Genomic DNA, 12955 nt, shown 5'->3' on the forward strand with positions numbered 1-12955 from the left:
GACCCTCTGAAGAAGGGTCTAGGCCCGAAACGTCAGCCTTCCTGCTCCTCTGATGCTGCTTGGCCTGCTGTGTTCATCCAGCTCTACACCTTGTTATCTCTAATTTGTTTTTGTGTTCCTTTCTCCATTGCTAGACTCCTTCTGCTTCCTTTTCCCTATCTACCTGATTATATTTCTTTCCCTTTTATACTTTAATCTGGTGAGGCTGGTGTGTATGCAGTGTGCATCCCCAAAGTCGAAGGATGCAGGTGGTCACTGCCTGTGGAGCATACCCTGAAATGTTGGGGACTCCTGGTCGATAAGGAGGCACGGAGGACCAATGACAAGCTGGAGTCACCAGGCCTCCACTTTGGCTTTCATGTTGGAAATTATTGCCATCTAACTTTTTGCCACTGCATGTGAGAATAGCAAACTGCATCCAAAAGGGGTGGGGGGGTGGTGGCTGTAGAGGATAGGTAATAATGAAATGTTAACATATGCAAATAGGTTTTTTTTACCGATCACAGGTGAGGTTCTGTTCTCGCCATTCAAATCTTGCATGGAAAACTGGACATCTTTTGTCTTGATGCTGAGAATCACATTTTCGCAATCTCACCATGTTTTCCCAACTGACTTGGTATTTCCCATTATGTACAAGGCCTGGGTAGATTCAACCCATAATATTTATTTCCCCCTTACTCCCCCACACACTCTGCTGCTCGTCAGTTGAGGGTTATTCCCGCTCACTTAACTGCAAGACATTACATATCTTTGGGATGCCTTAAATGAAAAGCACCATATAAATCCTTTCGCTCTAATTGCTTTTACTCAGTGTCGCCTGGTGCCTGTTGCAGAATGTTAGTGTGGTCAGAGCGTAAGAAATAGGACCTGGAGTAGCAGCTTTGTGAACTCCACTTCACACTTCAATTAAATAATATCTTGTCTTCCTGCATTATCCCCAGATCTATTGACTACCTTAGAATACAAAACTTCCTGCACTATCCCGAGATCTATTGACTACCTTAGAATATAAAAAAACTTGTCCACTGTATTGAATATATTGCATGACTGAACAGCCATTGATTGACCTCTTTGGGATAGAGAATTCCAAAGATTCACAACTCTTTGAATTAAGAAATATCTTCGTCCTAAATGCTGGCACTTTATTCCAAGTGTTACTCTTATCTTCCATCTACTCCTGAGCTTGTAACAACAGAGTTTGGCTATGATGAACTTAATAAATTAATACTTCACTGCATATAATTTTGTGCAAGAATAAGCCAACCAGGTTCCTTAAGTTGACAGAGTTTTATTTCTAAAACTCACTCGAGCACAGACGCAGAAATTAACAAAAGGTTTAAAATGTATAAATATATTGAATTACCCACTGTGAAGAAAAAGAAATCCCCATATGCAGGCAAGAATCAATCATAAAACTCTGCAAAGGTCAGGTTTCCAAGAAAAATTTAAAGTCAGAAAAAAATGATTTGTTTATTTACAGCTGAAGGCCCAGTTTCCACACTAGCTGCTGGAGCTGAGATTTCTCATAGGACCAGTTGTGGCTGATTGATTTCTCTTTTCCCATGGAGACAATGGTGTTGATTCAGAGTTCTAAGATCTCTCAGCTTGGTTCGAAGAAGTCTCCTGATGGGGCTTCAACACCAAACTATGAGAGAGATTTAAGAGGAAGACGGTGGGGGGGGTGGGGGAGCGAAGGCCATGTCACTTGTGTCCTGTGACATTTTTATCTGACTATATATTAGTTCACTATCACTGTATTTTACACACACAAATTGGGTTACGTGATTTCACTCTCTTAAAGAGCCTTTCAGACTAGGTATCTCCACCAAGCATTTTAGCTGCTTAAGCTAGTGTACTTTGCCATGAAAAGTGTTCTCTTCAAAAAGTTCAAGAAATGATCTGCCAATGATAAAATATAATATAGCGAGCCATTGACATTATAAATTAATGTTATAGGTAATATATCTTCACAACATAAGACTGGTCCTAGTTCTAGTCTCTACAGCTGGGACAAGCAGCTTTTACAGTATTTATCCTGTCAGATCCCTTCTGTGGTCCAGGGAATGTCTTGTCCAGTCAATCTCTCCTCATGGGACAATTCCCTCATTTTAGGAAACAAGTAAGGTAACCTTTGCTCTAGGGTGAATATGACCTTCCTGAGAAACCAAAACTGTACACACTGCAGCGAGTGCCTACATCATAGTGATTGCTGCAAAGCCCCCATCGATATTAGCCCCGATAAACATGATCGTTTAAAGAAGCCACTTCCGCCTTCCCTCTGAATCGTGATACCAATTGTTCTCAAAGGCTGAACAAGGTGTAACAGCAGGATTTCTAGTGTATTTATATTAATGCAACCAATGGTGACTTGGTGGTATTTGAAATAATGATAAGTTACTCGTGCTGAAAGCAAAAGAACAATACCCTTGAAGGAGACATTGCTTTATGAAATGGCTAGAGACCTCCCTTGTCTCAAACTACAACTCATCTCCAAACTCTTAAGCCACGTTTTTCATGAAGCAGTTCTGGGGTCACCTCTCCAGCTTTCACTCGTCCATTTTCCCGCCTACCCATGCAAACCTTAAAATTTAGTGTGGCAGTAACGAATTGTTTTTTCTCTTAATTCTTGAAATATTGAACACTACTCATCACTGTGTTACCCTATATGTTCCATTTCATGCTGCTGCTTGCTCCTGTCTGAATATTGCCTCTGTATGTCAAAACCTGTTTTTCTCCTTTCCACAGCCTGCTGGATAATTTCTTGGTTACTGTCTAGGTGCTGCAAGGGCTTGACTGTACGGAGTGGAGGATTGTCACTGCAAGAACTAAAAGGGAGGGAAAGCTCTTTAACCAAGTCAAATAAACTATAGTAAGGGCGATTAATGAATAGGAACATGGGAAGAGGCCATTCATTATAGATATTTTGATCAACCTTTTCAGACCTGTTATGACATATCTCTGGAGCAGGTGAGACTTGAACCTGGGCCATCTAATCCAGAGGTAGGGATATTACCACTGTACCATAATAGCCAGTTTCCATTTAATTACATTTAAGGCCAATCTATATCTTGCTTCCACTACATACCTTGGTTCCATATTTCTTAAAATCCTTGCTCAACAAAAATCTAGCAATCTTGAGTTTTGAAGTTTTCAATTGATCCTCAAGCCTCCCCCTTTCTGTGAAGGAATGCTGCAGGTTTCCACTCTTTATGTGAAGAAGTGTTTCCTGAAAACATCCCTGAACTGCTTAACTCTTTTAAAGATCATGTCCCTTTATCTGGACTTCCCCCACTAGAGGACATAAGTTACATAAGAACTATCAAATAATATGTAGATTATAAATGTCTTAATTTGACAGTGTCATCTATTTTTAGAGGAATATGGGCCTGGATTGTGTGACCCACCCCCTTAATTTACATTTCTTCTGTATTTGACCATTAACTATTAATGATGTGTATAGAAGGTCTGCTGCTCCACAGTTTTTCACTTTGCAGCATTTAGAAAATACAATTCCTTATGTCCCCAAACCTCATCTAATACAGATTTGCCCACTCACAATCTATCGATGTTCCATTGCAATTTTTGCTCCTATCTATACTACATTGTACCCACCTAATTGAATGTTATCAGTAAACAGGCAGAGGACAGAACTAACAAATGGAATGGGATCAATATTTGAAAAAGAACCATAAAAAAGATGTGGAGGAGTGGAGTTACAGCAGAGACTACCTGCACAGACTCTGCATTAATGGCTTCTATCCTGTGTTGTAATATTTATCTTTCTATCCTCCTTTACTCAGCATTAGCACAAGTCCAAACAATAATTTAGAAACATTGGTGCTGATATGAATTTAAGATTATGTATGTGCCTTTTGGAATACACTCCCAAACACTGAGCCAGCTGCCTTTGGCCTGAACCACACTTGAGAGTCCAGACAATCGAGAGTGTGAAGTTCAAGTACAGGTCAGCTCTGACTTCAAGTTCAGTCATCACCTGCACAGGGAACTAGAGTCCAAGGAGACGCAGATGAGGAACATTAAACGTGAGGAACCTGGCCATGTCTTACACAGTGCAAGTGAATATCGGTGAAATATACGGTAATATTATACAGGAAGGAATTCTGCTTTGTGTTTCTCAGGACCAGGAACTTGGTCATCTTGCTGACAGACATGCCCAAGAAGCTGAGCAGCAGTGTTTGGGATCTGTAGTGGTTCCTATGAGCCACTCTCCAATGGCCAATATTGTAGGGAGGACAAAAAAAAATCCTTCGAAGACACTCTGAAGCCCTCCATGAAGTGGGTCAGCATTGACATGAATGCCTTTGAGGAGTTTGCTACCAATTGTTCAGAATGGCAACTTTGATCATCAAGTTATATCATGCTTCAAAGAGTTCTAAGGCCTTAATGATGAAGTAGAGCAGAGGTAGAAAAGGAATGAAAAAGAAGGAAATCTTGCATTCTTGATCCCACTGATTTGTGGAACCTCCTACTTCAAGTGCCAACAATCTGCATGTTTAGAAGTTGAATCACACCAAAACCCTCGGTCGAAACTTGCAACCCTGGGTCGACATCTTACTAGGATTGAGGGACAGCTGACGAAGACAGGTAGGAAAACTGGTGTGTCAATTAGATAGTGCATTATTCTACTGTTGATTATGGGAAGAGTCTTATTGGCCCTGCAGAGGCTGCAGTTGATCTTCACCCGGGGAGGTCACATTCTGACTTGAATTTGGTAAGTTTCTACCAATCAGTTGTCATTTTGGAAGTTTCTGTGAATGTTTTGAACTTGACAAACGATGCCCCAGTGGGGGCTGTTTAAACCATTCTCTGATTGAGCCAAATGGTTTCCTTCAACGCTGCAATAGTTCACAGTGTAATATTTGTTGTGGTGCAAATTTGCATCAGCTGGTTGTCAAAACTTTTCACCTTACGAGGATCTTTTCCCTAGGCCAGGGGAGTTCAAGACTAGGGGGCATATTTTTAAGGTGAGAGGAGAAAGATTTAAAAAGGACACAGTTTTTTTTTCCACAGAGACTGGCTTGGGTGTGGAAGGTACAGTTACAATGTTCAAAAGACATTTGGATAGGTACACGAATAGGAAAGGTTTGGAGGGATATGGGCCAAGTGCAGGCAGGTGGGACTAGTTTAGTTTGGGAACTTGGTCAGCCTGGTCTCTGATCTACTTGTGTGTCCATGCAATTTGTAGGGCAGCATCGTGGCTCAGTGGTCAGCACTGCTGCCTCTCAGCACCAGGAACCTGGGTTCAATTCCACCCCTGGGCAACTGTCTGTGTGGAGTTTGCACGTTCTACCCATATTTGCATAGGTCTCTGCTGACTGCTCGGGTTTCCTCCCACAGTTGAAACATGTGCAGGTTGGGTGGTTTGGCCATGCTAAATTTCCCATAGTGCCCAAGGATGTATAGGTTAGGTGCATTAGCCAGGGAAATGTAGGGTTACAGGGGAAAGGGTAGGGAGATGGGTCTGGGATGGCACAGTGTGGAGCTGGAGGAACACAGCAGGCCAGGCAGCATCAGAGGAGCAGGAAAGCTGATGTTTTGAGCTGCGACCCTTCTTCATCTCTGAAGGAGGGTCCTGCCCCTGGGATGGGATGCTCTTGGGAGGGTTGGTGTGGACCTGTTGGGCTGAATGGCCTGTTTCCACAGTGCACTGATTCTGTGTCTGGTTGGATCGAGGGGTGTGATTCCGTGCTGTATCGCTCCACCAGAGCGGCTGGTCCATAAGAAGTGCAACTACGACAAGGCAATCTCTTCCCCGACCCATTCAAAACTGCAGTTGTGGGTTGCAGCCACCAGGTGGTGAACGGTCCAGCGGGAAAGTTGGTGACTTTGTGCAGTGTTTGTGGAGACGGCTAGTCGGCGCTGTTGAGTCTTTGCCGGAGTCCCGGGAGCTGTCAATCAATCGTCTCGTAGGGGGAGACTGTAGGGGGATGATGGGTTTTGCAGCGGTCATGGTCAGCGCAGTCCCGCAGCTCGTTCTGCAGCATGTGGTCAGGTAAGCTCATCGCAGCGAGGGGAGAAAGAAAGAAAGAAAGAAAGAGGCTGCTGACGTGAGCCTGGGCTTTAACACGGTGCTGAGGCCTGAAGGAACTTTCCAATGCTCCCATCCCAGTTCAGAGCCCTCGTGAACAGGGCTGCGGGGTGTTCAGAGCCTCATCTAAAACATTAAACACAGAAAAGGAACTCCTGGAACTTTGTTTTTGCTAAAATTCAGTTGCCGAGCAACCTTAAGACCATTTTTTTACTGCTCCTTCCAATGATCTGTTTAAGAGCAAAGCGCAGAAGCAGTGGGCCGGGTTCACATTTGTGGAGTTTGAGCAGAGTGTATGTATAGAAAATAAACATGATATCAATTAATACAGATAATTAATTGATATTATTCGTGTAGTACAGACTGAAGAACAAGAGGAGGCCATTCAGACCTTGAAATTTTTTAGCCAATGTTGAATTATGATTGAAAGTTTTCCTTTACAATTCCTACATGTCCACTGATCTTTTTTGTTGTTGGAATCTCATTAGTATTTTACTGCGTATCCATTCCTGTATGCCTTGGCATTTTCATTTCAAAAATATACTTTAATCATAAAATCATTGGTTTAAGTACATACAAATGTTCTAAATCATATCTGCATTGTTTTTTTTTCTGCAAAGACTATCATTGGAGCTTTGACATTTCTCAGAGCTTTTCTACTCTTACAAACAACAAATGCATTTTCTGCTTCTGCTGGAAACTATAGAGTCATAGTCATATAGCACAGAAACAGGCCCTTTGATCCAACTGGTCCATGCCAAACATAATCCCAAACTAAACTCGTCCCACCTGCCTGTTCCTGGCCCATATCCCTTCAAACCTTTCCTATTCATGTATCTATCCAAATGTATTTTTAATGTTATAATTGTATCTACATCCACCACTTCATCAGGAAGTTCATTCTGCATGTGAACCTCCCTCTGTGTAAAGCATTTGCCCCTCATGTCTTTTTTAACTCTGTCTTCTCACCTTAAAAATGTGCCCCCTAGTCTTGAAATTGCCCATCCTAGGGAAAAGACAACTACCATTAACTCTATCTTTACCTCTCATACTCGGCAACATCCTGCTAAATCTCTTCTGAACCCTCTCCAGCTTGATAATGTTCTCGGGGGACTCCTGCACTGCTTGTGTATTCTTCTGGATAGACTGAGGGACACCCAGTCCCTCTCTCCTTGCATAGTCTGAAACTGCAGGATGACCACTTGTATACACACGCTGTCTTCAAAGTTGTTAACCTCACAAATGTGCCGCAGTGACAAAGCCTGAGGCATGAGCTGCTGCAGCTGATAACATTTCTTGCACTTCTAATAATCCAGGACACAGGAAATGACCTCCAGGGATTGCAGTTGACCTGCCCTTCCTTTACATGTTATATAATAAACTTCCAAATTTGGGAACAAAAAACATGTCTATCTCAGTCTTGAAAGCTCCACTTGTCTTTGGATCCAAAAACTTTTGGAACAGAGTGTGCCAGATTCCCTACTACTTGTCACGTGAAGAAGTGACATCATTTTGTCTTTGTGGTAACTGCTACAGAGCAGCTACAACCTCTGGCTGAGTGTTGGTCCAGAAAGAATAGAGCAGCGGTGATGGATAAGGTTGAAAAATGCACATTGTGATGTGTTTTGGTCTTGTCTGTCAAACGAGATTGTTTCTGCTTGTACAGACCCAGCTTCGTTATTGTTAACCCTACTTCTCCCAAGCAGTAAAATGCTATTGGAGTTAGTGGGGCTGACAGATTGCACCATTTTCTGAACTGTTGGTTCAATTTTAGGCTCCTGTGCTGGATTGAATGTAACATTTAACTCTTTTGCATAGGAGGAATCATTTAGCAAGGAAATTAATGAGACTGGCAGCAACTTACGTGAGCAGTGCTAAAGATTCTGGCCTTTCGTACCAAGCAGCAGTGTGCACTGAGCTGAAGAAACCATTAGTGATCCAGAAGCTGCCTTCACTTCCACTCAAACCCACTGAGGTAAGTTGCTCTGGTCAGATAAATGCAAAGTACTTTATATAAGCTGTTAGCTGTCAGTCTGATGTAGATTCAGAACGTTGTCAGAAGTGAGATTTGTCATTACATTTAGTGCCCTTGAGCTAGGCTACAAAATTAACCTAATTAATGAAACAAAATAACATGAAAGCTGCTGCATACCTGATTTATTTGTTATAATGTTTTGACTGATCTGGGGGAACTGCTTGCTGAGACTGACAAATCAAGTGGTTATGAGAGGTCAGTTAACGGTACTTGACGGGTGTGGGGCGGGGCGGGTGTTGGTGGAGACATGTTGACCTGATGTTATCTGGGACAGGAGACACTATGGCGTAATATAGATGCACTGGAAATGCATGACCTGGACAAGAGATATGGTGACACAAGAGACCAATATCTCGCTAATGCTGTATAATTCCATTGAAATGTGTAAGAGTGCCAGGGACTGAAAGACTTCATACTGAGTGGTGTGCTAAAGCCCTTCCACTATGATGACGTCAGACAGACTTGGTGGGAGAACAGCTTAGGATCTCGAAGAATCTCCTGGCCCTTGTAACAATGTCTTATCGTACAATTATAACTTGTACATAGTTGCCAAAATACAATAAACTATATTTTGTTTAAGACAAGGGCTTCTTGTTGGATATGCAAGTAGTTTTCCTCTACCACAATAGACCAAATAGGCCGTGTAAGTCCCAACTATAAAAGAGGATGGGGGCATTAAACTTGCCTCATGGTGAGCAAGAGTGCAGACAGCCTCATCCAACATGGTGAGCAGTGGTGAGATTACTATTTAGCTGCAGTAGCAATGGAGGTCTAAAGACATCTTTAAACACTACTTGAAAATCTTGCTCATGTAGACAGTCAGTAGCAGAAAGAGTGGAATATTCAAGAACCCAACAAAGGAGAAATTACTGGCAAGATTCAACAGGCTACAGTCAATGGTAAAAGCATTTCAGACCCCGTTAGAGATGCACTGCAGCAGGAGAGTTAGGAGCTCTTTGGAAAAGGAAGTGTGGTTACTCCAAAGCTGGTACATTTCTGAGTTTGAGGTACAGCCAGAGCGGTGAATGATATTCAGGTTCTGTGGGTAAAGTTAAAATCCTGGGTGGGCAAGGGAAAACTTTATAAAAACTGGCACAGAGTTATGGACTGGGAAAGCTAGAAGTACTTAACTGTTCAGATCAATCATTGCTGCTATAGTAAGCGGGCACCAGAAGGCATGCCTACAGTAAGGGAAGTCATGGGCCACTGAAGCAATTCAAAAAGTGATAACCCAACAAAGCCTAAAGAGACTTTACAAAAGGGTCGGAGAGAAGAATTAGTATTGGGGCTGAAGACATCAGAAATCAGCCAGAAAACATTATGATTAAAATGGGAATGGTTATGATCAGTTGGAAGTGGGGTTTGTTCAGTCAAGCCATTATGGAAATGGGAATCGTTTATTTGTCCATTGTTTGCGGGATTCATCCAGAGTAGCTGCAGAAGATGTGGGATCCTCTATTTTACCCATGGAAAACAGGAATCCTCCACTTTCACCCAAAAAAAAGGAAAACCCTCCAGCAACAGCATAAAGCAGCAGCACTGCTGTTACTGTAAATTTGGAAGACTTCAAAGGAAGAAAAATCAATAATCACACTCGTAAGATACGGCTTCATAAACAATATTGCAAAGAAGAGACAGAAATAGAAATTGCCGGAAAAGCTCAGCAAAGTCTGGCAGCATCTGTGGAGAAAAATCAGAGTTAACGTTTCGGGTGGAGTGACCCTTCCTCAGAACTGATGGGAGCTAGGAAAACGTTGGTTTATATGCAGAAGATAGGGTGGGGGAAGGGGTAAGGTATAAACAATAAGTGGGGATAGAGCCCAAAGAGAGAGACAATCAGTTGAACAGATAAAGGTGTGGATAACGATCTGGCTCGGAGGGTGAAGAGCTATTAATGGTGACTTTTACTGGCTAACAATGAGTTGTGTATAATAGCAGACTTTGTGATAACAAGGGTTGGTGTGTGGAGATTGGGATAAGGACATGGTAGAGCTCAAGGTCTAAAGTTATTGAACTTGACATTGAGTCCGGAAGGCTGCAGGGTCCCCAAGCGGAAAATGAGATGATGTTCTTCCAGCTTGCATTGAGCTTCACTGGAGCACTGCAGCAAGCCAGAGGCAGAGATGTTGGCCAGGGAACAGGGTGGTGTGTTAAAGTGTCAGGCAACTGGAGGTTCAGAGTCTTTTCTGCGAACAGAACGCAAGGGTTCTGCGAAGCGGTCACCCAGTCTATACTTTGTTTCCCCAACGTAGTGGAGACTGTATTGTGAGCAGCGAATGCAGTAGACTAGTTTGTGTGAAGTGCAAGTAAACAGCTGTTTCACCTGGAAGGTGTGTTTGGGCCCTGGGATACTGAGGAAGGAGGAAGTAAACATGCAGGTGTCACACCTTTGGTGGTGGCATTTCACTTGAGGTAGCAGAAATTACTGCTAATGATCCTCTGGATATGGATGCCAGTGGAATGGTAGGTGAGGACAAAGGGGACTATATCACCGTTGTGGGAGGGAAGAGAGGGGTGAGGGCAGAAGTGGGGGAGATGGACTGGACCCGGTTGAGGGCTCTGTCAACAACGGTGCTGGGGAATCCTTGGTTGAGGGGAATGGTGGAAATTTCAGAGGCTCCCTTGTCAAAGTTGCCATCATTGGAACAAATACGACGGAGATGGAGGAACCGAGAGAATGGAATGGAGTCTTTACAGGAAGCAGGGTGTCCGGATGTACAGTCCAGATAACTGTGGGAGTCAGTGGGCTTATATGGGATATTGGTGGCCAGTTTATCCCCAGAAATGGAAACAGATGTCGAGGAAGGGAAGGGAAGATTCAGAGATGGAAAAGATAAAGGTGGGAGCGGGATGGAAATTGGAAGTGAAATCAATAAACTTTTCCAATTCCAAATGAGAGAGGGAGGCAGCACCGATGATATCATGGATATACCAAGGAAAGAGTTGTATTCCAGAATAGGACTGGACCAAGGAATGTTCCACATACCCCACAAAAAGGCAGGTGTAACTGGGGCTCATACGAATACCCACGGCACCCCACCCCCCTGACCTGAAGAAAGTGAGAGGAGTTAAAAGGAAAGTTGTCCAGGATGGGGACAAGCTCATCCAGGCAGAGGAAACAGGTGGTGGATGGAGACGGTTCAGGCCTTTGTTCCAGGAAGAAGCTGAGAGCCCTGAGGCCATCCTGGTGGGGGATAGAGGTGTAAAGAGATTGCACGTGTTTGGTAAAGAGGAGACGGCTGGAGCCCACAAACTGGAAATTCTGAAACTGGTGTAAAGTGTCCGAGCAGTTGCGGATGTGTAAGGAAGATCTAGGCATATAAGATCGTTGCTTAAGGCACTCGTCAGTATTAACGCTTTCAGGTCGTTACACCTTTGTACATCAATATTGATTCTGTTTGACTGAAAATGCCCTGCTTTTTGACATTAGGTGCGTGTGGATGTTCATTACTGTGGTGTGAACTTTGCTGATTTTCTGATATGTCGGGGCCTGTATCAAGAGCAGCCTCCAATGCCCTTCACTCCAGGTAAAGCCAGCCTTGGTCTTATAAGAATAACAGATGTTACCTCTTTGTTTGGATCTTGAGTTCAAAAGTTTAATGCCATTTGATTTTTTACTCGGGTGCATCTTGAGCCTGCCCATCTGAAGCAAACTTAAAGCCCGTATGAGGTTTATGGTAGGAATATGCTTGAATTTTTCTTGGCATGAATTTGGAAAAGAAAGCAACACTTAATATTTGTATAGTGCCATTAAAGTAGCAATACTGCCATGACACTACACAAAGTGGTTATCAAATAAAAGGCCACTGTTGAGATAACAGGACGTGATCAAAAGCTTGGTCAAAGTAGGTTCCTTTTAAGAAGTGTCTGGAAGGAGAAGAGTGAGGTAGAAAAAGCGAGAATTTTTTAAAATAAATTTCATGGGATATAGAGGTCGCTTGCAAGGCCTATGTTTGTTGTCAACTCCAGTTGCCCTGAATAACCTGCTAGGCCATTTCAAGGATCAATTAAATCAACCACTTTGCTCTTAATCTGGAGTCACGGTAGCAGATTTCCTTCTCGAAAGAAATGATATTAATGAGCCAGATGGGTTTTTGCAACAACTGATGATTGATGAAACCAGCTTTCAATTTCAGATTTATTTGTTGAATTTAATTCCCACCAGTTGCTATAATGGGATTTGAACTGGTGTCCCAGGCCATTTATCTGGACCCCTTGGATTCCTAGTCTAGTGCTGTTCCCACTCTGCCACAATCTCTCTACCCTTTGCAGTTCCAGTGCTTAGGATATAGGCAGCTGAAGTCATGGCCACCAATGGAATAGTGATCACCTTCGGTGAGGCCAGAATTGAAGGAGTGCGGATATCTGTACGATTGAAGGCTAGAAGAGAGTGCAGAGATAGGGAGGGTTATGACCCTAGAGGAATGTAATGGAGCAGAGATAAGGGCTGCATTTTCGGACAACGATCAGGATGAGGGAGATAAATTATTTTAAATGGGATTGAAGATGTCAGAAGTGGAGATGACCAGAGGATGAATTGTCAAAGTGTGGGGATGAGTGGAAATCCTAACGGAAGTTAGATGGGATTTTAAGGTCTTAGCGTAAATTTGTAGCATGGATTGTGGATGCAGTTAGGTGGGATTTGGAAAATGTAGCTTAGGAATTGGGAGAAAATATTTGCCAAATGTGGGAGGGGTGTAATGGAGTTGGGGAGGATAGTGGGGTCAGGAGGGATGTAAGGGGGTTGGAAGGTAAAGGGCTTGCAACGGATATGGTGGAGTTGGGGAATAAAGTGGTTGGGAGGGGTGCATAGGGATTTGGGGTAATGGGGTTGGGAGGGGTATAATAAGGTTCAGGGGTAACGAGGTTGG

General features: G+C 43.2%; 1 protein-coding gene across 1 annotated transcript in view; it reads left to right on the forward strand.

The window, feature by feature from the left end:
• Positions 1 to 5890: 5890 nt before the first annotated feature.
• The window catches only part of gtpbp3 (GTP binding protein 3, mitochondrial), a 33297-nt gene continuing 26232 nt past the window's right edge, over positions 5891 to 12955 (forward strand). The window contains exons 1-3 of the mRNA XM_048602172.1: positions 5891 to 6013; positions 7868 to 8024; positions 11515 to 11611. Coding sequence (XP_048458129.1) covers positions 5949 to 6013; positions 7868 to 8024; positions 11515 to 11611 — 319 coding nt within the window. The 5' untranslated portion in view covers positions 5891 to 5948. The remainder of the gene's footprint in view (positions 6014 to 7867; positions 8025 to 11514; positions 11612 to 12955) is intronic.

Source organism: Rhincodon typus, chromosome 10 (assembly GCF_021869965.1).
Source record: "Rhincodon typus isolate 14 chromosome 10, sRhiTyp1.1, whole genome shotgun sequence".
In the NCBI taxonomy this organism is placed as follows: Eukaryota; Metazoa; Chordata; class Chondrichthyes; order Orectolobiformes; family Rhincodontidae; genus Rhincodon; species Rhincodon typus.